At 41.7% G+C, this 25739-nt stretch overlaps 1 protein-coding gene across 1 annotated transcript; it reads right to left on the bottom strand.

Moving 5' to 3' along the window:
- Positions 1-4670: 4670 nt before the first annotated feature.
- Positions 4671-9296, bottom strand: LOC124652834 (PI-PLC X domain-containing protein At5g67130). The gene is made up of 8 exons (XM_047191877.1): positions 9124-9296; positions 8738-8860; positions 8500-8637; positions 8292-8390; positions 7673-7976; positions 5630-5853; positions 5444-5530; positions 4671-5127 (listed from the first exon to the last, which is right to left on the bottom strand). Exons 1-8 carry the CDS (start codon positions 9199-9201, stop codon positions 4921-4923), a joined length of 1260 nt encoding a protein of 419 aa, XP_047047833.1. The 5' UTR covers positions 9202-9296; the 3' UTR covers positions 4671-4920.
- Positions 9297-25739: the final 16443 nt, after the last annotated feature.

A 25739-nucleotide genomic window follows, 5' to 3' on the forward strand; every position in this document is an offset into this window, starting at 1 on the left:
GCGAGACTCAAATATAATTGCTTCTAAAATAATAAAGCATCCTTTATCGAAAAAAAGACAGCTGAGGCGTGCGAAAAGAGGCATGCCCATGCCTTGGCGCTACACAACAAGTCAGCTAGCAGCGGCAGTGCTGCTTCCGACGTCCCTGTTGACGCCACACGCATCGTCTACGTTTTGCTATTTGCCCGCGTCAGACTACGCGACGTGTCCATGTCAAAACGTTCTTCATTCTTCTCCTCCCTCCTATTTTTCTTCTTCCCCGTTTCTAGTTTCGACGGTCAGAAGCGCTAGTTGGCTCCGTTTTGACCTGTGGACGGACGGACGGACGGAGAGGTCTGTACAGGAAGAGTCGTCCACGCGTCGACGCGAAGCGCCCCAGAGTGTTCGACCAGGGAGTTCAACGGTGACAAAAACGGCAAAGCTCCATGCTCAATTTCCCAATCACCTAGAAGAAGGGCAAGCAAGTCGTCTCTGCTTTCTCCACCGGTCCAGAGCAACGGTGCATGATCGATGTCGCAGCCCCGGCTTCTGGATCACTGCCAGCAGAAACTGAAACCATGGAGCTCCACACATGCATACACACTTCCTTATGTTTAAATAGTTTTTTTTTTTTGAATTCCGGACCTAGACTATGCTGGCATTAGTCAAAGCGGTGGTACAAGTTACATAAAGGGACATCAAGAAAAAGAAAATTACACACAAGTTCCTAGATTTTGCACGAGGACCTCTAAAAATATTGCAGAAAAGCAATCAGGTCCCTCTTCCACACCGCTACAGGGGGATGAGCTGCGCCGGTGACCACCAACATCCTCGCTGGGGACATGGCCACTTGGGAGAAGGCCGGTGCCAGGCGTCGCCGCCACATCATCAGAGAGAGGCCTCCGAAGGAGGTTGCTGCGACGCTTCTCTTGCATCGGCTGATGCCAATCTTGGGCATCCAAGATCGATGACCATCCCGTGGTCACCGTGTGATAGCTCGAGGTAGCAGCACAAGTCTTACCGGCCGCCACGAACTCCTTGTCTCCGTCAGTGCCCTATCCCTCGCCGCCACGGCCGGCCAAGAGGACACCAAGGAGAAGGAGTTGTAGCTGCCGGAGCCAGCGCTTATTGACCGAGCGGACGCCCACCATGGACGCGAGAGAAGAGCCACCATGATCTGCTTCCCGATGCTGCGCCACCACATCGAGAAGCTCGAGCTCCAACCCGCCTTATTTGCCGAGATGCCTGTGTTGATGTCGCGCAGCAGCCGTCGCCCTCGCCACCGGAGCCACGCCGCCGCACCACCCAACTGCAGGATGCACCAGATCTGATGGGGGATAACTGGTGACCTACTCCAAGACGCCACTACGGGAGCACTAAACCTACCTACATCTACGCCGGCGCCTTTCCCTCGCCATCTCCGGCCGGCAGTGCCGCCGGAGAGGGGATTGGATCGGCCCGGTTTGCTTGAGGAGCCTCTCAAACTACTGTTGAATGTACAAGGACGTCGCCTAGAGGGGGGTGAATAGGCGGGTCATAAAAACTTCTACTTGAGTGCTAAACAAGGCGGAATAAAACGACTTAGTGTTTACTTGTTTAGCTCAAAACCTATCAACTAGGGTTTGCCTATGTGCACCAACAACCTATGCTAAGCATAATGAGCAACAAGGTGATAACAAGCTAGATATGGAACAACAAGCATAAGGTATATCACAACGTAAAGCGCATAGGTAAAGGAGCTCGGGTTGAGAAGTAACCGGTGCACGAGGAGACGACGATCTATCCCTAAGTTCACACCCAAGGGTGCTACGTCTCCGTTGGAGCGGTGTGGAGGCACGAGGCACTCCAATGAGCCGCTAGGACCACCGTATTCTCCTCGAGCCTTTTCACCAAGGGGAAAGCCTCGATCCACTAAGGGACCGTTGAGGATGGTCACCGAACCCGTACAAGATTGGGGCAAACCCAAGTATCAAGCTTGAGGCAACTCCACAACATAGAGGCTCTCAAGTACAAGGACACAATGGCTACAACACGCCACACCGGCAACAAGGCCACAAAGACACCAACGCGCCACAACCGGATCCAAAACCACAAAGGCTACCACACTCCACAAAGGTAACAACGCCACTAAGGCTACCACACCACAAAGGCAACAACGTCACAAAGGCTACCACACCACAAAGATTACAAGGCCACAAAGGCTACAAGGCCACAAAGGCAACAATGCCACGAAGGCAAGAACACCACTAAGGTCAATAAGCCCTCTACGAGACCGAAACCCCGGAGAGAACCCAAACCGATGCGCCTAATGCAATAGCTAAGAACACCACTAAGATGCCCAAGTTCTTCTCTCCCAAATTCCAACAAAGCTACAAAAGCTATTGGGGGAATAAGGGAGGAAGAACAAAATAGGAGGAGGAACACCAAATAACTCCAAGAGCTAGATCTAGCAAGATCCCCTCACTTGGAGAGGGATTCAATTGGTGAAGCTCTAGATCTAGATCTCCTCTCTCCTTTCCCCAAAAAATATGCAAGAAATAGTGGGTGGATCAAGAGGATGGTAAAGCTCTTCAAGATCAACAATGGAGGAGAGAGAATGGAGGGGAAGAACTAGTTGGGTCGGAGGTGGAAGAGAGGTATAAATAGGGGGCCACGAAATATAGCTGTTGGGCAGAAAAACGGTCAGATTCGCGACCCAAAGCGGTACTACCGCTTGCGTCAAAACTGTGCAGAAAACAGGCAGAAAACGACCCAAGGCGGTACTACCTCTTGTGAAAGCGGTACTACAGCTCGAGCGGTACTACCGGGTCGGTAACGGCCCAATACCGGACCGGATCCAAGGACTTACAGAGACCAAGCTGGTACTACCGTCCTTCCTTTTTTTTTTCTCTAAACTGCGATACGGAAACGGCAATAACTCGAGGTAGGAAACTCCGATTGAGGTGAAACCAATTTTTCCGGAAAGAGGGCGACAAGAGCTACCTCTACACAAGGTGAAAACATGGAAAAGAGTGGATGATGATTTTCTCATGGTCATAGAGGTGTAACCTCTCAATATGATATATCGAGAAAATCATCACCCTCGCACATGCAACATGCGATGCATCCGGAATCCGTTTCCGATGAGCTAGAGCTTGTCATGAGAATGAACACAAGCTCTAATCCATCTCGATCATGGATAGGAACCAAGAACAACCAAGAAACACGATGCAATGCATGCAAGGTTTGAGCTCTCTCCGATGATGCGACCCACTATCCTATCGAGCACAAACCTTGTCCTTGCGCGTTCCACTCGAGTCGGTACCTTCCAACATACACGACATCGTCTACATCCATCTTCTACGCCGTCTTCATCTCTCTTCATCTTCTACACCGTCTTCATCTCTCTTCGACACATATTCGTCCGTCTTCTTCATTGTACTCGATCTTCTCTATCTCGCAATCTTGAGACCATCATATGGCTATGGACATGTCCTAAGATTGATTCTCAATGCAACCGTTAGTTCATAGAGATTGTCATCAATTACCAAAACCACACATGGGGGATCCATGTTCTTTCAACTGTTCACTCACTAGAGGGGAGAGGGGGGAGGGGAGGGAATGAGCGGTCCGTTTAAATAGTTTTATTATGTTAGCATACCTACTTCCTCCGTTCCTAAGTATCAGATGTTTTGGCACTTCAGTTTGACTATTTTATAGCATTTAGGAACGGAGGGAGTATTTGCATGATTTGTCCGTGCAATATACGGCGGATATTCACAATATATCGCTCGAATGAGTTGCATTTTTCCGTAAATAGTATAATACATTCCTTTACCATAAACGGACTACTGAAGTAAACGCTCTGAAGATTTGCATTGCAGGAAACACCACTCCAAAGAGTGTCAGCTTCAGGAAATGTCCTAATTTTGATCGTATTTTCACAAGATCAGTTTACCACAGACACATCAGCCAAGTACATGATATTGTAAGTTTGGGTAGCAAAATAACAAGGTTTTTAACCAACCACAAGCAGGCAGATGGCATAGCAAACTCATACACTCCCCGAAACTCAATCTTCTGAATGTTATCCTTGAATAACGTTCTTTAGAATGGTATTCATGAACTTTGCCAAGCTAATTCCTGCTCATATTCTTGAAATCACCAAAGGAAAGCTCCACACATTAACCGGAAAAGCATGTTTTTTCTTCTTCTTTGCACTAAGAGATTCTCTTAACATCAGAAACTCGGCTCCGGGATGCGTATGATCCCTCTAACATAAAAACATATTTTCAAGTGTTAAAAAATTTTGACAAAAAAAATTACATGTACATCTCCATAATATATGTGTGTTCGTCAAGTTTCACGAAAAAATGATATTTTTTATAGTCTACGTGAAAAAGAGAAAATTTATCTTGTGACAAATCTTTGTTTTAGCACAGAATTTATCTTTTTTACACACGCCACAGGACAATTCGATTTTTCATGGAACAACTTTGTGAGCGCGTAGCACATAAAGATGTACGTGCGAATTTTTTGTTTTAAACTTTTTAACATTTCAAAATGTGTCTAACATGCATTTCAAAATAAAAGGAGCATACACTCCCATGTTCCGTACCAAAACATCACTCCCATGTTCTTTTCTATGTAGAAATATAAAACACTTCTGTTTTTACTGACAATTTAATGGTACCTTGTAGAACTCGATACCATAAAAAAAACTTCTGTTTTGATATTGACCAATACAAGAATTATAATTTAATAACTTTACTTGTACTTTGCGAGGGGGACAAACCGCCAAAGTAAGATTGGCAGCTTCCACACTGTTTGTTATATCCACTCTGAGCCCAATCTCATTATCTATTTCTCTGAATATAGCCTATAATAAAGCTAGCAAGCTACTAACTAATCATCCCATCACACAAGACCACAGAAAAGACATGAACAGTAAACCCTGAAAAATCAAAACGCCTTAAGAATCAACACCAGACTTAGCGAAACAACAAAGTTCCTCCAGGTGGAAGTGCTGCTGGTCCTTGAAGCAGGCGATTTGAATTCTATAGTTCCTGAAATCACGTTTCCATTTATAGAAGAGGAAGAGGTGGTTCGATTCGGTGCTCCAGTATTTGGTGCTCCAGTGTTCTTGCATGCACCCGCTGGTGCCCCAGCCTGCATACATTTCTCGGTGAGACTTCAATAACTAAGTGGCATTTAAAATATAAAAGATGACAAAAACTGTATGTGCCAAAACAAGAATGATGTCTTCTAAAATATACGAAGTGGAGTCATGCTGATAAACCTGAGCTAATTATGGCTGAAACTGTATAACTTAGCAGAAGTGGCACAAAGTATTTCATTGTTAATACTGTTTTATAATATAGCATGAATTATGGTTGGAAAAGGTGTTCCTGTGTTAACGTGGATCTTACACCAAATCCTAGGTCTACAGTTTTTTGTTGAAAGAAATACATGACTTCACAGTTACCTGGCAGGCTGCAATGCTGTTGCAACCACAGAGCGTGAGGCCATTGATTCTGTCTTGAACATCAAAAACACCACCACCATCGCTTCGCTGCACATGTTATCATATAAGAACAATTTCCATACTTACACGGGGTACTACCAAACATATATTGTTGGTATTTGTGGGGAGCTGTGAATAAAGTATTACCATGTAAAAATTCAAAGCTATAAAGTTCGGGATTCTATTTCCAGCTGCAGCATAACATGTTTGGACCATCTGTGGTAGTCCAACAGAATTCTCTTTGCATGCTTCACTCTGAACAGGAATTGTTGGGAAGTAATTTTGCAGAATCAGAGATGCAGATCTTGCATTTAGTGGCTGGGATTCCTTTCTGTTTGGGCAAGAGCCAGGCTCGATACCTGGATCTCCAGCTGTCATGGTCACGGGAATAAAATGAGAATACGTATTAAATAAGAGCTCTGATATTTGTGGTCAAAGGAACTTAGAAAAGGTAAACCAATTAAGTAGAGTTATGTGCAAGCTAAGTAATAGTATCTACCAATATAACCACTATATGGTCCACAAAACTAGCATACAAAATAACTATTTCTTGCTCGTTGGGCTCTTTCTTTCTCGTTTTGCATGTAAATTTTCAATATGACCTTTCAGACCATGGTTTTTAATGAATTTAGGTAGGGCCTCCCCTTCGAATGTTAAGGAACTGATGGAGAGAAGGTGGCCAATCCACATCTACTTTAACACCCCCTTTCACGTGTGACTCGATGAGGCCTACAGGTGGACAGAAAGAGAACAAGAGTAACTTATTATTATATCGTGAAAGCCGAGACTTGAACCCAAGACCTCTACCCTGATACCATGTAAAGTTTAATGCACCAGCCAGTAGAACCAAAAGTCCGAACTGATGGAGAAGGTGGGCAATCCACATACACTTTAACACCAACAAGGTAAAAAAAAAGTTTTGCATCAATGTTTTAAATAGAAAATACTAATCAGATAATTTAAATTCTCATATGCTATGTTTTTTTTCTTTCAAAATAGCCAACGTGCTTCTTAATTTATCAAACATCTAATGGTATGTTGGGGTTGTGTGGATCTCTATTCCGGTGGAACTAGCACATGAGCTCGGTAATATATAGAAAGGATTGACTCCCCATCAACTGAAGACTTAGTGTGGCCAAACCCGCTCAAAGAGGGCAAAAACTTGTTTATTCGTTCCTGATCTAAACAACAATGCATCATGGTACTTCTACTGAGCATGCTTTACAATTATATTCAATACAATAATATGTCATGCAGAGGAAGCACATATGTCGTTCCTTCCCTTTCTATATTGCCGCAGTTACCATTCAGTCCATACTTTACTTCTTGACTATTATAGAAGAGGCAAAGGAAAAAAAACTATTAAAAAAATCTTAGTTGGTCAATAAGACCAACAAATACAGGAGTATTACAGCCCCATATTCACTTCAGATGTTTTTACATGTTTGCTGCTTTACGTAGAATAGCTATTCTCAAACCATAATATAAACTTTCATGTACAAGTAATTGAGTATGCATTCTTTGAGGTAATTAGGCACCGATGACAACATTACTATGAATCAATCTTAGGACCATATACATTGGCAGGTGAAGTATTCAACTTATCAGTAAAAGAAAATTTCAACTTGTCCAAATGAATAAATTTAAGTACCTCAAAATGACTCAAAAACCAAGAATATAAACAAAACTGTGTGTGCTGCTATGATAGTATCATGATCTCGACAGAATAATATTATTAGAGTGACAGGAGATATAACTACTGAAAACAGTGCTAGTTATGCCATTTTTTGCCAGATACCTATACCAATGTTGATATGTGAAAAAACAAAACTACTCAATTAGTTCTGCACTAGATTTTGTGCTGAATCAACAAATGTCCAGCTCTCAGAGATCTTTGTAGCAAACTCGGTAGAAAAAGTGGAGCAAATTAATCACCATACAGGAATTTGATGGTCCAATAAATCGGTTCCTGGAGGTGGCGGACTGGGGTGAAATCAATGTTAGATAAGGTTCTTGAGACATACAAGTACTGTGATTGCCATATCTAGCTCTAAACCGAGGAGATTTCGTAATACAGATTTTATTTAAGATTTGCACATCGAAATATGGTAGAGGTAGCCTATCAATACCCATAATAGGAAGAACTTAGTCTTGTATTTATTTTACTGAAGATCAGCAAGCGATACTTACATTCATTCTCCAGCAAATAGCTCCACTGGTAAGCTATTCCTTCAGTAGCCTCCTTTGAAGCATCGGAAGTGAACACTAGCAACCTGTGGTTCTTTGCAGCCATATCTGTAACGCTTGGCCAGTCCTGGCCACTAGTTGGCATTTCTGATATAGGGTACCAGTACTTCATCAAGTCAGCAGCAGTAAACAGTTTGCTTAATCCCATCGGTGAATGGACGTAATCCTCGATGAATATCGTGACTATCTCTGTGGGGTTCTCAGATAGAAATGCTTCAACCTCTTTCAACGTGTCAATTGCTGGTTCCTAACATTATATTCCATTCAATTATTAGTCTGGAGCCTTAACATCTGCGCATTTTGCAACCCGCAAGGTTAATCATAAATTCTGGAAAAGAATCAATTAACTTCCATTTCTTTAGTTACAACTAATCATTATAAGGAAACAATAGAATCCACAATAGAATCATAAGAGTAGCAGATAAGCAGAAGCTTCTTTTTCCATGAATTTCTAAATTTAACATACGGCTACCAGAGTATCCTAACTGAACTGCATTTGTGGTGGCTTAACTAGCAATGAAATGCCAAATACTAGATGTTGTCTACAAAGAATAAAACTTACAAAAGCGGTGAAGTTGTAGCATTTCCCTTGCAAAGAGTGGCAGAGCCAGACGTCACCGCCAAAGTCATACATATCCAGCATCAATCCCCTCACTCCATTCTGCAAACACCCAACATATATAAGCACAGAAGAAATTAAAATAACATTCACCCTATAAATTGTCGAACATATAACCCAGGAATGTCCGAATATATCCAAAAATAGATACCCTGAGCTGGTTGGTGACAGTGTCTTCCTGGTTGTAAAATGTAACCCTCTCGACCCCAGTGCGGGACGGCTCGCCGACAATGGAGAATGAGTTATGGGTCACCAGCCATGAGTACCTGTTAAAGGGCAGCCCCTTCACCTGAATGAAGTTCAGGACATGTGAGATGAGAAATTGGTCAACACAAGCTACGGAGCAATAATACAAGCGAAGCACGGGAGGGGACGCAAGAAGAGAGTACGATGGAGGTGGGCTGGATGGCCAGGTCCCTGATGCAGGACGGCTGCTTCCTGCCGGAGGCGGCGCAATCGCCGCAGTAAAGGCCCACCCCGCAGTCGCGGGCCGACGAGCACGAATTGCCGACCTGCAAGCAAGAGCGAGCACTGAATTCAGGCTGCAAGAACCGTCTCTGAAAAGCGAACACCTCGCTCAAAGATCGCATGAGTTTTGGGAAGAACAAGATACTGAGATAAATTGAGTTCATGCATCGTTGTAGCAAACAAGTGTTGATGTAATTAAGAAGTGAGGCAGCGCGGGTCAGATCGAATTGGACAAGAACTTGATCGGAATACAGCACGCGCACCCAGCAATTGAAAAAAAAGGAAAGATTAAAGAACCGGCGGGTACCTGGCAGTAGCAGGGGATGAGCAGCAGCAGCGCGATGTGGAGCGAGAGGAGAAGGAGGAAGCAGGAGCGGCGCGCCATTAGAGGCCCCCAACCACTCTCTCTACCATGGAAGTGAGGGAGCGAGCGGGGGACTGCTGCTGTGGGAAGGGAAAGGAGGGGAAATAATACAGGGTTGGCCTTTTTTTTCCTTTCTTTTCTTTTTTGACATGTTTCTCCTTTCTTTTCTGAGAGACAAGCGTCCGGACACCGGAGGGGTCAAATCGTCAACGCGCTTTTCCTTTTTTGCTTACCGTTGTTTTTGTTTTGTTTTCTGATGATGAGTCCCCATCTTGTCTTTTCCTTTTCTTTACAGAAACCCACACCAACACTGTATACAGTATTTCACTAAGAGGAGAAAACAATACCGCCTTCATACTGATTTATAGAGGTATTGCACATTAATACCACCTTCATACGTCATCCTCCTCGTCCCAACAGTTCCCTCGCGTGCGGCTCGTCCAAGTGCTATAGATACAACACCTCCAAGGTATCCACACGTACGGAGTGAAAGCGTCGCATGTCAGATTGCTATATCCACACGTGCAACTGAGGTGTGAGAGGAGTCGCGGCTGGGTGGAGTGGTTCAACCCTAATCAGCTCGCTCCACCCTTTCTTATATAGGCGTCTATGTTGGGCTACAACGTTTGAGTTTCATTAGTACCTTAAGCCCAGTCTAATGCGGAATCCAATCCGAATTAGGCTTCCAGCTCTTAAGTGTGTGGTCCTATAGGTTCACGTGCAAATAGACATGCCACGAGTACTTCTACTCGAACAATAGTTAGTAGTGGCCTCTAGAAAGTCGTGCCAACTCCTAAACATGCGTAAAGATCATATTAGACGAACCATCACAATGTTCTGTACACGCCTTTCCTTTCGCCTTATGATATTTGATCATGAAGAGAGGGGCAAATTTTATTTTGATTTACCATGCCTCGCAACATGCTTCAGGACAAACCCGAAAGCTACCTTTATAACTACCATGTCACAGTGTAGCATTTGATAGCCCCTAAGTAGTTCGATTTGTAGGGATTCGTAGCATAGAAAACAAAAAATTCTACCGCAGGAAGGAATAACAAGCCAAGATCTAATCTAATAGATGGTAGCAACAAGTTGGGAGCAACGTACCCTCGAAGATCGCTAAGCGTTAACGAGATAAATCTCGTGGATGATGTCGATCACTTGCCGCTCTTAGGAGCGAGTAGAAGATCCCGACGGTGCCGCAATCGGGCAGCACCTCCGCACTCGGTCACACGTACGGGGTTGATGAAGACATCCTTCTCCCCGTTCTAGCGGGCAGCGAAAATAGTAGATCCTCCTAGAAATCCCGGAAGCACGACGACGTGGTGACGATGGTGGTGGAGATCTCTGATACGTCTCCAACGTACCTATAATTTCTGATGTTCCATGCTTGTTTTATGACAATACTTACATGTTTTGCTTGCACTTTATAATGTTTTTATGCATTTTCCAAAACTAACCTATTAACAAGATGCCGAAGTGCCAGTCCTCGTTTTCTCGTCGTTTTTGGTTCCGTAAAGGTCTGTTCGGGCAATATTCTCGGAATCGGACGAAATCAACGCCCGTAACCTTATTTTTCCCGGAAGATTCCAGAACACCGAAGGGGAGACGAAGATAGGCCAGGGGGGCCCCACACGACAGGGCCGCGCGGGCTCCACCCTGGCCGCGCCGGCCTATGGGGAGGAAGTCGAAACTCGCTAGAAGCCATCCAGTACGCCACCACCGTCGCGAAACTCTGTCTCGGGACCAGAAACTCCGTTCTGACACTCCGTCGGGATGGGGAATTGGAGGAGATCATCGCCATCATCATCACCGACGCCTCACCATCGATCAGCCATGTTTCCCCCATCCATGTGTGAGTAATTCCCCCGCTGTAGGCTGAAGGGGATGGTAGGGATTGGATGAGATTGGTCATGTAATAGCATAATATTGTTAGGGCATAGTGCCTAGTGTCCGTAATTGGTACTTTTATGATATTGTTGCAACTTGTTATGCTTAATGCTTGTCACTAGGGCCCGAGTGCCATGATCTCGGATCCGAACATGTTATCGATTCATTATGATATTCATTGCTTTATGATCTTACCCGCAAGTTGTATACACGTGTTGCTCGTCCGGAACCCGAGGCCCCAAAGTGACAGAAATTGGGACAACCGAAGGGGATGGCGGTGACATGAGGATCACATGTGTTCACGGAGTGTTAATGCTTTGCTCCGGTGCTCTATTAAAAGGAGTGCCTTAATTTCCGAGAGATTCCTAGAGGCCTGGCTGCCACCGTCGGTAGGACAAAAGATGTTGTGCAAGTTTCTCATTGCGAGCACGTACGACTATATATGGAACACATGCCTATTGATTGATTAGTACTTGGATACCGTTTTATTATTATCTGCAAATGCCCTGCTTAGATTGGTTACATGAGTTTCTCTCATCCATGCAACGCCCGTTCATCCATCCCTGTGCCTACAGTATTTTAATCATGTCGTTTACTATAATCACTACTGCTGTCTTTGTTACTCTGGTGCTATTATTTTACTACTGCTACTGCTATAAAACTGTTACTACTGATAAAATCTTGCGAGCAAGTCTCGTTTCCATGTGCAACTGAATTGACAACTCCGCTCGTTAAGGCTTTCAAGTATTCTTTGTCTCCCCTTGTGTCGAATCAATAAATTGGGTTTTACTACCCGCGAAGACTGTTGCGATCCCCTATACTTGTGGGTCATCAAGACTATTTTCTGGCGCCGTTGCCGGGGAGGCATAGCTCTACTCATAAGTTCACCTGGGGAGTACACTCTACCTCTATCTCTGTTTTTATCTTATTTTATTTTGTCTTGCTGATGACCCACAAGTATAGGGGATCGCAACAGTCTTCGCGGGAAGTAAAACCCAATTTATTGATTCGACACAAGGGAGACAAAAAATACTTGAAAGCCTTAACAGCGGAGTTGTCAATTCAGCTGCACTCGAAAACAGTACTTGCTCGCAAGAGTTTATCAAGTAGTAGCAGCTTTATAGCAGATAGCGATAGCGAAATAACGAAGACAGAGTAACAAAGGCAGCAGCAGTGATTATAGTAAACAAGCAGAGTTAAAATACCGTAGGCACAGGGATCGGATGAACGGGCGTTGCATGGATGAGAGAAACTCATGTAACAATCAAAGCAGGGGCATTTGCGGATAATAATAAAACGGTATCCAAGTACTAATCAATCAATAGGCATGTGTTCCATATATAGTCGTACGTGCTCGCAATGAGAAACTTGCACAACATCTTTTGTCCTACCAGACCGGTAGCGCCGGGCCTCTAGGGAAACTATCGGATATTAAGGTACTCCTTTTAATAGAGTACCGGAGCAAAGAATTAACACTCCGTGAACACATGTGATCCTCACATCACTACCATTCCCTCCGGTTGTCCCGATTTCTGTCACTTCGGGGCCATTGGTTCCGGACAGCGACATGTGTATACAACTTGCAAGTAAGATCATAAACAACGAATATCTTCATGAATCAATAACATGTTCGGATCCGAGATCATGGCACTCGGGTCCTAGTGACAAGCATTAAGCATAACAAGTTGCAACAATATCATAAAAGTAACATCTACGGATACTAGGCACTATGCCCTAACAATCTTATGACTATTACATGACCAATCTCATCCAATCCCTACCATCCCCTTCAGCCTACAAGCGGGGAATTACTCACACATGGATGGGGGAAACATGGCTGGTCGATGGAGAGGCGTCGGTGGTGATGATGGCGATGATCTCCTCCAATTCCCCGTCCCGGCGAGGTGCCAGAACGGAGACTCCTGGTCCCCGAGACGGAGTTTCGCGATGTGGCGGCGTACTGGGTGGTTTCTGGCGATTTCGACTTCCTCCCGTGCGTTTTTAGGTCGAAGGGAATAAGTAGTCCGAAGGAGGGCGTCGGGGGCCAGCCGAGGCCGCCACACACTAGGGCCGCGCGGGCCCCTCCTGGGCCGCGCCGGCCTAGTGTGTGGGGCCCACGTGCCCCCACCTGGCTTGCCCTTCTGGCTCCGTAAGTATTCTGGGAAAATAGGACCTTTCGTCCAAATCCCGAGGTTTTTCCCGAAAGTTGGATTTCTGCACAAAAACGAGACACTGTAACAGCTTCTGCTGAAAACAGCGTTAGTCCGTGTTAGTTGCATCCAAAGTACACAAATTAGAGGCAAAACAACAACAAAAGTGTTCGGGAAAGTAGATACGTTTTGGACGTATCAACTCCCCCAAGCTTAGCTTATTGCTTGTCCTCAAGCAATTCAGTTAACAACCGAGCGATAAAAGAACTTTCACGAACACATTTGTTCATATGATGTAAATATTCTCATGCTATGGCTAACACTTAGGCAGTTCATAATAAGATACATGCAAATGAGATCATCCAATAGCTATGTCAATCATGGGAAGGTACCAACAATTAATAATAAGTATCATGAATCATGTATATAAGCAGGATTGCAATGTTCATAAATGAGTATGATAGAGTGGTATCTCGCTTGCCCATATTTTATCAGCAAAACATAAATGCTCAGGCACCTCTGAAGTTCATAGAAAGACTAGAAATAGTGATTGTCAAAGATAAAAGCATCAAAGTTATACCACAATCAATCATATTTGGAGACAAGCATATTACACTAAGAATGACAGTTGTGCTCTCAAGAAAGTGCTCAAAGAAAAGATGGTGACTCAATGTAAAAGTAAAAGATTGACCCTTCGCAGAGGGAAGCAGGGATTAACATGTGCTAGAGCTTTTCATTTTTATAAAGACATAAGTAAAATGGTTTTGAGAGGTGTTTGTTGTTGTCAACGAATGGTAATGGGTACTCTAACCACCTCATCAACCGGACTTTCAAGAGCGGCTCCCATGAAATTTTATTTTTGGGTGGCACTCCTTCCAACCTTGCTTCACAAACCATGGCTAACCGAATCCTCGGGTGCCTGCCAACAATCTCATACCATGAAGGAGTGCCTTTTTATTTAAGTTTTATTTAGATGACACTCCTCCCCACCTTTGCTTTCTCAAGCCATGGCTAACCGAATCCTTCGGGTGCCGTCCAACAATCACATACCATGGAGGAGTGTCTATTTGTAAATTTATGAAAGTTAATTAATTGGGGCTGGGAACCCCGTTGCCAGCTCTTTTTGCAAAATTATTGGATGAGTGGATGTGCCACTAGTCCATTGGTAAAAGTCCGTCCGGAGTAAATGACAAGATCGAAAGATAAACACCACATACTTCCCCATGAGCTATAAAACATTAACACAAATTGAGAAGCATTTTGAAGGTTTCAAAGGTAGCAAATGAGAATTTACTTGGAATGGTTTGAAATGCCATGCATAGGTATTTATGGTGGACACTCTGGAATAACTTGGTTTTCATGTGTTTGGAGGCACGAGCAGCGTTCCCGCTCAGTACAAGTGAAGGCTAGCAAAAGACTAGGGAGCGACAAATCAAGAGAGCAGTAACTGTCATAATCATGCTTGCGGCAAAATAAATTAACCGAGGCATAAAAGTGGTACAAGAACTCCGAAGCAATGTAAATCATCGAGGCTTAATTGACTTTTGTTCAGTCATATGCATGCGTGAGCATGTGCCAAGTTAATTCAAATGAATTATTCAGAGGAGGATACCACAATATCATACCTATCTATGAATAAAACAATGCAAGCAAACATCCATGACATGCTACTCATATTAATAAATTGGAGCTAACATGAGAGATCATGAACTACTAGACTTTCTTAAATGACATATACCTCACATGAACCAACTAAGCATGCTCACATGGATGAGTATATGTACAAAAATGAAAACAAATAGAGTTCATACCAGCCTCTCACCACAATCAGATTGTCGTAGATCGTCATTATTGCCTTTTCACTTGTGTAGCTTGGATAATATGAAATAAAAACCATGCTCCAGCCACCGAAGACCATTGAACTCATAAAGAACTTTACAAAACCAAAGAAGAACAGCAAATGTTTTTGATGTTTTCGAATTTGGAAACAAGAACAAAAGGAAACAAGCAAACAAAGCAAAATCTTTTTCGATTTTCTTATAGCAAACCAAGGATAGCAAATAAAGCAAGATAAAAGCAAGAAACCAAGATAAACAAATGATGAAGAGAAACAACAGAAATATTTTTGGTCTTTTGTGTTTTAGGAAAGAAACAAAGCAAGAACAAGAAAATGAAAACTAAAAGAAACACAGAAAAGCGAGATGGCAGAAATCTGCCAAAACCTGACAGCAGTACAGAAATCGATTTTTACAAAAATCTTACGTTGCTCAGCTCGAAAAGTTTTCAACTAATGAAAGTAAGATAACAACTTGGGGAACCTGCACAAAAATTGGCAGATCAAAATAACGTTCTGGCTGTGCGCACGAATTTTTCTAGTAACAGTCCAGAATCTGTTTTCAGGCAGCACTTCCCCAAATATCATCTCCCTCTCATTAGAAAACCACTCAAAGAGACTAAACAAGTATGTACAAGTATCCAACAACCATAATATGCAAAGAATGAGTGATGCTGGTATACCTCCCCCCAAGCTTAGGCTTTTGGCCTAAGTGGAGATCAACCCCATGGTGCCCATGAAGAAGCACCCTCGTAGTACGAAGATGGATCATATTCCGGGTATGTGCTAGAAGAAGCACCCGGATACGTGACGGTGTAGTCGTAGGAGGGCTCGGCGTCCTTGGAGTCATGCTGTTGGTGGAAGTTGTGTATCTTCAGCTTCTCATCCACCTCCTCCTTAGAGCGCGACCATGGTTTCCTGTTGATACTGAACAAATCTGGTTGGGGCAAAGGGACTTCCCTCTCTTCCCCGTCAGCAAATAACACTCTATAAACAATATTATCTAACCTAGAGTCAGCTGTAACAAATTGATGACTCTTCATAGAAGCAATATCAAGCCTCATACGAGTTATTTTCACATCATTAGGGTCAAGAGGAAGCTCTAAATATGCTAAAACGCGTGAAGCAATAATTCCTCCAAATATGGGCCCCTTGTTAGACAAGCGGCGAGCAACAAGAGCACCAAGATGATAAGGTGTTTCCCCAGTGAGTGCAGCAATTAAGAAACCAAGGTGATAGCTAGATATGTTGCTAGTGTTTTCCCTACCAAGAATGCTAGTACCAATGTTATAAGCAAAATACTTAATGGCGGGGAGTTGAATGTTTCTTATCTTGCCACGCTGAATGGTGCGACAATCATCATTGGTAATCCCTCGATAGAGCTCCAACAATTCCCTTGGGTTGTCCTCAATCTTCCTTGATGTACCTACAGGGACAATACCCAATGCAGCACAAAAATTTTCCAACTTCATAGTAATAGGTTTACCATAGATCTTGAATGAAACTGTTGGGTGAAAGTGCTTATTGTTGAACTTGAAGCTCTCCACAAAGATTTTAGTGAGCGTGTAGTATTGCTCACTCTCATCTCCGACATAGGTGGTCAAACTTGCCCTACCGACGAGGGTAAAGAAATCATCCAACAACCCCGCATTACTCAAAAAGTCATAGCATGGAAAGGATGCGGCGTTGGGGACTCCATTGTCCTCCTCGGGTGCGAAGCTTGGTGCGATGAGATCCTCATTGTAGGATGGCTCGCATTGGGTGGATGACCTAGAGGGCCTCCCCGTGCTTGTTGTCTCCCCTTGGAACACTTCTCCAAAGTTAAAGTTGTCCATCCCCCTTTTCTGAAATTTTTCAACAAACAATATAAAACTTGATTTGGTGACATATAATTGAGGGAAACTACCATAGGAACTTGCTAGAGTACTAATCACGCATCAAAACTAGTTTCTACCACTTATAACAAGCATGAAAACTCACTAAACATGTTACCTACAGCAGCAAAATATTCAAGATATACTCCACCAAACAAAATTCTAGTTGAAGGGTTGGAGGAGTCACATACCAAAGAGCAAATGTGCCAAATTTCAGACAGAAATCTGGGCTGAGCAAAGAGATCGAAAAATCTGGAGTTCTTGAGCAAAAACACGAGTGAGAGGAAGCTGGTGTCGATTTTTTTCGGGAGAGAGAAGAGTGTGGGAGGAAGAGATGCTAAAGTGGGATAAATGGGGGCCCACACACCAGGGTGGCGCGCCCCCCTTGCTGGCCGCGCCAGCATGTGGGGTGCCACCCTGGGGTGCCCCACTGGTCATCCCCAGGTGCTCCCAGGTGCCTCGTCAAAAAAATAGGACCAACAGTATAATTTTTGTGAATTTTTGAAAACTTTGAAAAATGCACATTTCTGGGTATTAAATTTATTATTACTGGGCAGGAAAAATTTTGAAATCTCTAATCAACTAAGGAACTTTGCAAAATAAAAGTGCTACAGCAAGTAGATCAAGTGGAGAAAGAAAGAAATGTTGTTTAGTTCCTCTATGCATATAAAATGAATTTGTTAACAAGGTTGATCAAGTCTTGCCACCAAATAAATTTTACATAGCATATGAAGAAATAAACCTCAAATCAATCATGTTACCTTGAATTGTATTGATATGGATCCAATCATAAGAGTTTGATATTCTTCTTTAGGCTCATATATAGGACAATCGATAGTTCCAACTTTGATAGTTCTCACATTAGAAATAGTATTAACTCCACATGCTTTCTCAATCCTCTTGGGAAAATAAACAGTATGCTCCTTGTCATCAATATTGAAAGTAACTTTTCCCTTATTGCAATCAATAACAGCCCCTGCGGTGTTAAGAAAATGTCTCCCAAGAATAATAGACATATTATCATCTTCAGGCATTTCCAACACAACAAAATCAGTTAATATCAAGCAGTTATTAGTAACTTGAACAGGAACATCCTCTCATATACCAACAGGAATGGCAGTAGATTTATCAGCCATTTGCAAAGATATATCAGTAGGTATCAACTTATCTAAGTAAAGTATCTTATAAAGAGAAAAAGGCATAACACTAACACCGGCTCCCAAGTCACATATAGCAGTTTTAACATAATTATTCTTAATAGAACAAAGAATAGTTGGAATACCTGGGTCGCCATGCTTCTTTGGAACCTTACCCTTAAAAGAGTAATTAGCAAGCATAGTGGAAATCTCCTCATTAGGAATTTTCCTTTTGTTAGTGACAATATCTTTCATATACTTTGAATAAGGAGGCAATTTAATAGCATCAGTCAAAGGGATTTGCAAGAATAAAGGTTTCATCCAATCACAAAATTTATTATAGTGTTCTTCTTCCTTTGATTTTAGTTTCTTAGCAGGAAATGGCATTTGCTTTTGAACCCAAGGTTCTCTTTCATTACCATGTTTCTCAGCAATAAAATCTTCTTTAGTGTACTTTTTATTTTTAGCATGCTTTTCAGGTTCTTCTTCAACCTCTTCTTTATCAGGAGTATCATTCTTATCATTATCTTTATCATGTTCATTACCACTTTCGGCTTCAAGATCGTAAATAGAAATACTATTAGGATCATTAACAGGTTCGGAGGATTCTACAACATTCTTATGTTTCTTTTTCTTTTTCTTAGATGGAGCACTAGTTTTAGTTCGTTGAGAATCTTGTTCAACTCTTTTGGGATGTCCCTCGAGATATAGAGGATCCCGAGTAGAAACACCACCTCTAGTTGTTACTTCATAAGCATGTTTTTCTTTAGCATTATTTCCCAACAAGTCATTTTGCACTTTAGTGAGTTGATCAATTTGAGTTTGAACCATATTAAAATGTTTAACAAGCATCTTAACATCATTGGAGGTTCTCTCCACAATATCATGCAATTCACTAATAGCTCGAGAATTTTCCATTAAATGATTCTCTACTCTCATATTAAAATTTTCTTGCTTAACAATATAATTATCAAACGCATCTAAGCATTGTGCAGGAGGTTTTGAATACGGAATATCTTCTCTAGTAAAGCGTTCAAGAGAGTGTACCTCAACCATGGATGAAGGGGGAGTTATCTTACATAAATCTTCTATAGGAGGTAAATTCTTCACATCTTCAGGGTTTAATACCCTTCTCCTTAAGAGACTTCTTAGCTTCCCTCATATCTTCATCATTTAATTTAATCATACCCCTCTTCTTCAAGTATCGGTGTTGGGGTTGGTTCGTGTGTAGTCCAATCATCATGATTCCGGCCTATTTTAGCCAATAATTCTTCAGCGTCGTCCGGAGTTCTTTTCCCGAAAACACAACCAGCGACAACTATCCAGGTATGCCCTAGACTCAATGGTTAGTCCACTATAAAATATATCAAGTAAATCATGCTTTTCCAAATCATGGTCGGCCGAGCTCTAATAAGAGAGCAAAATCTCGCCCAAGCCTCGTGCAATTTCTCTCCATCTTCCTGGTCAAAATTATAAATTCTCTCGCAAAGCAATATGTTGAGCACTAGCAGGAAAGTATTACGGAAGAAAACATCAAGCAATTCTTTTGGACTTTTAATAGAATTAGGTGGCAAACTATTATACCAAGTTTTAGCGTCATCCTTTAATGAGAATGGAAAGATTTTAGCAACAAAGTAAGTACGCTTTTTAACATCATCAGAAAACAAGCTACTCGTAGTAGATAACTCAATCATCCGTTCAACGAAGACTTTCTTTTTCAGTACCACAAAAGGGTGTTTTCTCAACAATAGCTATATGAGATAGATCAAGAGAAAAATCATAATCTTTATCCTTAATGTTTATAGGAGATGTGGCAAATTTAGGATCAGGAGACAGCTTTATATCTAACGGCATGTTCTGCAAGCAACTTTTTAATTTTTCTTGCATCAGTAGTAGCATTGCATTTTTCAATAAAATCATCATCAAGTTCCACATAATCTTCATCAAGATCATCACTAGAGTATTCAACAGACTCAGGTGAATTAATAGGTGTAACAGCATTTTCATTAGGAGTTTCAGTATTTTCAATTTGTCTAGACCTAGCAATTGTAGCATCTATAAAAGATCCTAACGAACCATCATTATCAAGCACAGTAGAAGCATCATCACAATTATAAGAGAAATTTTAAGATTCAGTAGAAGTACCAGCATTTGAAACTTGTGGTGGTGAAACAAGTTTACTTATCACAGATGGTGAATCAAGAGCAGTAGAGGTACTCAGAGTTGTACCTTTTCTTGTAGTGGATGGTAATATGGCGACCTTAGTATCGCGAGGTTTACCCATGATGGAGAATTTGCAGCGAACAATATCAATCCAAGTGAACTTCCAAATAAAGCTATGCTCCCCGGCAACGGCGCCCGAAAATAGTCTTGATGACCCACAAGTATAGGGGATCGCAACAGTCTTCGCGGGAAGTAAAACCCAATTTATTGATTCGACACAAGGGGAGACAAAGAATACTTGAAAGCCTTAACAGCGGAGTTGTCAATTCAGCCGCACTCGGAAACGGACTTGCTCGCAAGAGTTTATCAAGTAGTAGCAGCTTTATAGCGATAGCGGTAGCGAAATAACGAGCGACAGAGTAACAAAGGCAACGAGCAGTGATTATAGTAAACAGCAGAGTTAAAATACCGTAGGCACAGGGATCGGATGAACGGGCGTTGCATGGATGAGAGAAACTCATGTAACAATCAAAGCAGGGGCATTTGCAGATAATAATAAAATGGTATCCAAGCACTAATCAATCAATAGGCATGTGTTCCATATTTAGTCGTACGTGCTCGCAATGAGAAACTTGCACAACATCTTTTGTCCTACCAGCCGGTGGCAGCCAGGCCTCTAGGGAAACTACTGGATATTAAGGTACTCCTTTTAATAGAGTACCGGAGCAAAGCATTAACACTCCGTGAACACATGTGATCCTCACATCACTACCATTCCCTCCGGTTGTCCCGATTTCGTCACTTCGGGCCCATTGGTTCCGGACAACGACATGTGTATACAACTTGCGAGTAAGATCATAAACAACGAATATCTTCATGAATCAATAACATGTTCAGATCTGAGATCATGGCACTCGGGCCCTAGTGACAAGCATTAAGCATAACAAGTTGCAACAATATCATAAAAGTAACATCTACGGATACTAGGAACTATGCCCTAACAATCTTATGACTATTACATGACCAATCTCATCCAATCCCTACCATCCCCTTCAGCCTACAGCGGGGGAATTACTCACACATGGATGGGGGAAACATGGTTGGTCGATGGAGAGGCGTCGGTGGTGATGATGGCGATGATCTCCTCCAATTCCCCGTCCCGGCGAGGTGCCAGAACGGAGACTTCTGGTCCCCGAGACGGAGTTTCGCGATGTGGCGGCGTACTGGGTGGTTTCTGGCGATTTCGACTTCCTCCCGTGCGTTTTTAGGTCGAAGGCAATAAGTAGTCCGAAGGAGGGCGTCGGGGGCCAGCCGAGGCCGCCACACACTAGGGCCGCGCGGGCCCCTCCTGGGCCGCGCCGGCCTAGTGTGTGGGGCCCTCGTGCCCCCACCCGGCTTGCCCTTCCGGCTCCGTAAGTATTCCGGGAAAATAGGGCCTCTCGTCAAAATCCCGAGGTTTTTCCCGAAAGTTGGATTTCTGCACAAAAACGAGACACCAGAACAGTTCTGCTGAAAACAGCGTTAGTCCGTGTTAGTTGCATCCAAAGTACACAAATTAGAGGCAAAACAACAGCAAAAGTGTTCGGGAAAGTAGATACGTTTTGGACGTATCACTTGCTTAGTTTACTTTTGCCTAGTTTCTTTTTGTCTTGTTTTATTTTCCTCATATACCCAAAAATCCATAAAAATTTGAAAAACCTAAAAAATTAAAAACTGCTATTATGGGAGAACCTATAACCTATTTGGAGCTTATTGAATTATATAATAATTATAGAGAATCAAGAACGGGAAAACTTATGAGTGCTGTGATAGAAAAACTAAATACAATTGCTAAAATCTTGCTTAAACGCCATGATATAAACTGTTGCCCTAAACAGGATACTAAACATCTTAAATTTCAATGTGGCTTTAGTGAGGAAGTTTTAATTAAGAACTATAATTGGAATAGCTATATTCATTTTGGGTTCGAAAAAGTAGAACAATTTGTCTTATTTATGGGAGCTTCTGAAATAGAATCCCTCATTGCTAAAAATTATGAAACTTGTGTTGTTTGTAAGGACCTTAAAGATTATGTCTCTTCTATCCTTAATTTTTGCATAGAAATCTACAGTGATAATCCTTTTATCATTGATTATAAAGAGAGACTCATTAATGCACAAGAATGCACTCACAATTTGCAGGAACCAGTGGAAAAAGAAATTGATGAACCTGAAAGCTCATTGGATGAAAAATAAGAGGAGAGTGATGAACAAAAGGAGGAAGAATGGATTAGCTACCCATGCCAACCTTCTAATGAGAGTAACTCTTTATCTCTTACACTATTTGATTGTCCTCCATGCTTACCAAAGGAGGATGAATGTTATGTTCCTGTGGATTCTCTTGAAATATTCCCTCTGAGTAAAACTTGCGAGAATAATCATGCTACTGTTATTCATGATAATCCATGCTACTTTGATAAATTTTATGATAATGCTTTGTTTGTTCCTGATGTCGATATGCATGGTACTAAAGAGTTTTGCTTGGCAAATGTTTATGATAAATCTCTAGATGATGGTCCTATGTTACTTGATACTATTAATTGTACTACTAATGAAAATGGGATTGGAGAAGTCTTGATTTTATCTAGGAGTCCCATATCTTTTAAGATTGATCAATCATCTTGTTATATTATTGATAAAAGTGGGTTTGAAAGTTTTAATCCTATTATTTCTGAGCTTGATAAAAATTATGTGTTTATGGATCATGAAAGACATGCTTTATGTGATAGTTATATTGTTGAGTTTATCCATGAAGCTACTGAAAATTATTATGAGAGAGGAAAATATGGTTGTATAAATTTGCATGGTACTAAAACACCTCTCTATATGCTGAAACTTTTGAAGTTACTCTTGTTTTATCTTCTTATGCTTGTCACTTTGTTCTTCATTAATTTATTTGTGTACAAGATTCCTATGCATAGAAAGTGGGTTAGACTTAAATGTGTTTTGAATTTGCTTCTTGATGCTCTTTTTCGCTTCATTTCTTATTTCTTGCGAGTGCATCATTAAAATTGCTGAGCCCATCTTAATGGCTATAAAGAAAGCACTTCTTGGGAGATAACCCATGTGTTTATTTTGCTACTGTTTTGTTGTATTTTGGAAGTTGTTACTACTGTAGCAACCTCTCCTTATCTTTATTTTATTGCAATGTTGTGCCAAGTGAAGTCTCTAATAGAAGGGTGATGCTAGATTTGGATTTCTGCGTGAAACAGATTTCTTGCTGTCACGAATCTGGGTATGATTCTCTGTAGGTAACTCAGCAAAAATCTGCCATTTTACGTGAGTGATCCTCAGATATGTACGCAACTTTCATTAGTTTTGAGTTTTCTGATTTGAGCAACGGAAGTACCTCTTAAAAATTCGTGTTTACTGGCTGTTCTGTTTTGACAGATTATGTCTCTATTTTTTGCATTGTCTCTTGTGGACTTTAAGTGAGGCTTTCTAGACGTGGAGAGCTGTAGCTAATGTTTTATTAAGTTCTTGCAATGTGTCACTACAGGACTAAAGTGAATTAAAGTTTTTGAGTACTAACCACTCTAATGAAGTTTATGAGAAGTTTAGTGTGAAGGAAATTTTCAAGGGTCAAGAGAGGAGGATGATATATGATCAAGAAGAGTGAAAAGTCTAAGCTTGGGGATGCCCCCGTGGTTCATCCCTGCATATTTCAAGAAGACTCAAGCGTCTAAGCTTGGGGATGCCCAAGGCATCCCCTTCTTCGTCAACTTATTATCAGGTTTCTTCTATTGAAACTATATTTTTATTCGGTCACATCTTATGTGCTTTACTTGGAGCGTTTGTGTGTTTTTATTTTTGTTTATGTTTGAATAAATTCGGATCCTAGCAATCCTTGTGTGGGAGAGATACACGCTCCGCTTTTTCATATGAACACTTGTGTTCTTCATTTTACTTTTAATGTTCAATGACAAAAGTTGGAAGCTATTGCATTTATTGCTATTTGGTTGGAAAAAGAAAATGCCTCAAATTGTTTTGGATAATTTGATACTTGCCAATTGTTTTGAGCTCTCAAGTAGATCATGATTAAGCTCTTGCATCATGTAGTTTAAATCTATTAGTGGAGAAATACCGTAGAGCTTGTTGAAATTGGTTTGCATGATTGGTCTCTCTAAGGTCTAGATATTTTCTGGTAAAAGTGTTTGAGCAACAAGGAAGACAGTGTAGAGTTTTATAATGCTTGCGATATGTTCTTATGTAAGTTTTGTTGTACCAGTTCATACTTGTGTTTGCTTCAAACAACCTTGCTAGCCAAAGCCTTGTACTGAGAGGGAATGCTTCTCGTGCATCCAAAACCTTGAGCCAAAACCTATGCCATTTGTGTCCACCATATCTACCTACTATGTGGTATTTCCTGCCATTCCAAGTATGTGTTGATGTTTTATAGCTCATGAGGAAGTATGTGGTGTTTATCTTTCAATCTTGTCATTTACTCCTGACAGACTTTCATAATGGACTAGTGGCTTCATCCGCTTATCCAATAATTTTGCAAAAAGAGCTGGCAATGGGGTTCCCAGCCCCAATTAATTAAACTTCACTAATAACAATTCCCTTCACGTGTTTTGCTCTGATTCATCAGTATGCAACTTAATTTTGCAAATAGACACTCCTTCATGGTATGTGAATGTTGGAAGGCACCCGAGGATTCGGTTAGGCATGGCTTGTGTAAGCAAAAGGTTGGGAGGAGTGTCAACTATAAATAAAACTAAAATACATGTGTAAACAAAAGAGAAGAGGGATGATCTACCTTGTTGGTAGATATAACGTCCTTCATGGGAGCCGCTCTTGAAAGTCTGGTTGATGAGGTAGTTAGAGTGCCCACTATCAGTCGTTGACAACAACAAACACCTCTCAAAACTTTACTTTTATACTCTCTATATGATTTCAAAACTTAAAAAGCTCTAGCACATGATTTAATCACTCGCTTCCTCTCGCGAAGGGCCTTTCTTTTACTTTATGTTGAGTCAGTTTACCTACTTCCTTCCATCTTAGAAGCAAACACTTGTGTCAACTCGTGCATTGATTCTTACATACTTGCTTATTTGCATTCATCATATTACTTTGTGTTGACCATTATCCATGAGATATACATGTTGAAAGTTGAAAGCAACTGCTGAAACTTAAATCTTCCTCTGTGTTGCTTCAATGCCTTTACTTTGAATTTATTGCTTTATGAGTTAACTCGTATGCAAGACTTTTGATGCTTGTCTTCAAAGTACTATTCATGAAAAGTTTTGCTATATGTTATCTATTTGTTAGCAACTATAGATCATTGCCTTGAGTCACTGCATTCATCTCATATGCTTTATAATAGTATGATCAAGATTATGTAAGTAGCATGTCACTACAGAAATTACTCTTTTTATCGTTTACCTACTCGAGGGCGAGCAGGAACTAAGCTTGGGGATGCCGATACGTCTCCAACGTACCTATAATTTCCGATGTTCCATGCTTGTTTTATG

Source organism: Lolium rigidum, chromosome 5 (genome assembly GCF_022539505.1).
Source record: "Lolium rigidum isolate FL_2022 chromosome 5, APGP_CSIRO_Lrig_0.1, whole genome shotgun sequence".
In the NCBI taxonomy this organism is placed as follows: domain Eukaryota; kingdom Viridiplantae; phylum Streptophyta; class Magnoliopsida; order Poales; family Poaceae; genus Lolium; species Lolium rigidum.

Bases quoted from the DNA above. Each gene is read 5' to 3' on its own strand.
- LOC124652834 (XM_047191877.1), bottom strand. From the start codon at position 9,201: ATGGCGCGCCGCTCCTGCTTCCTCCTTCTCCTCTCGCTCCACATCGCG. The intron at 8,861-9,123 runs GTACCCGCCGGT...TCTTGCTTGCAG, and splicing joins TCATCCCCTGCTACTGCCAG to GTCGGCAATTCGTGCTCGTC. The intron at 8,391-8,499 runs GTATCTATTTTT...GGGTGTTTGCAG, and splicing joins CTGTCACCAACCAGCTCAGG to AATGGAGTGAGGGGATTGAT.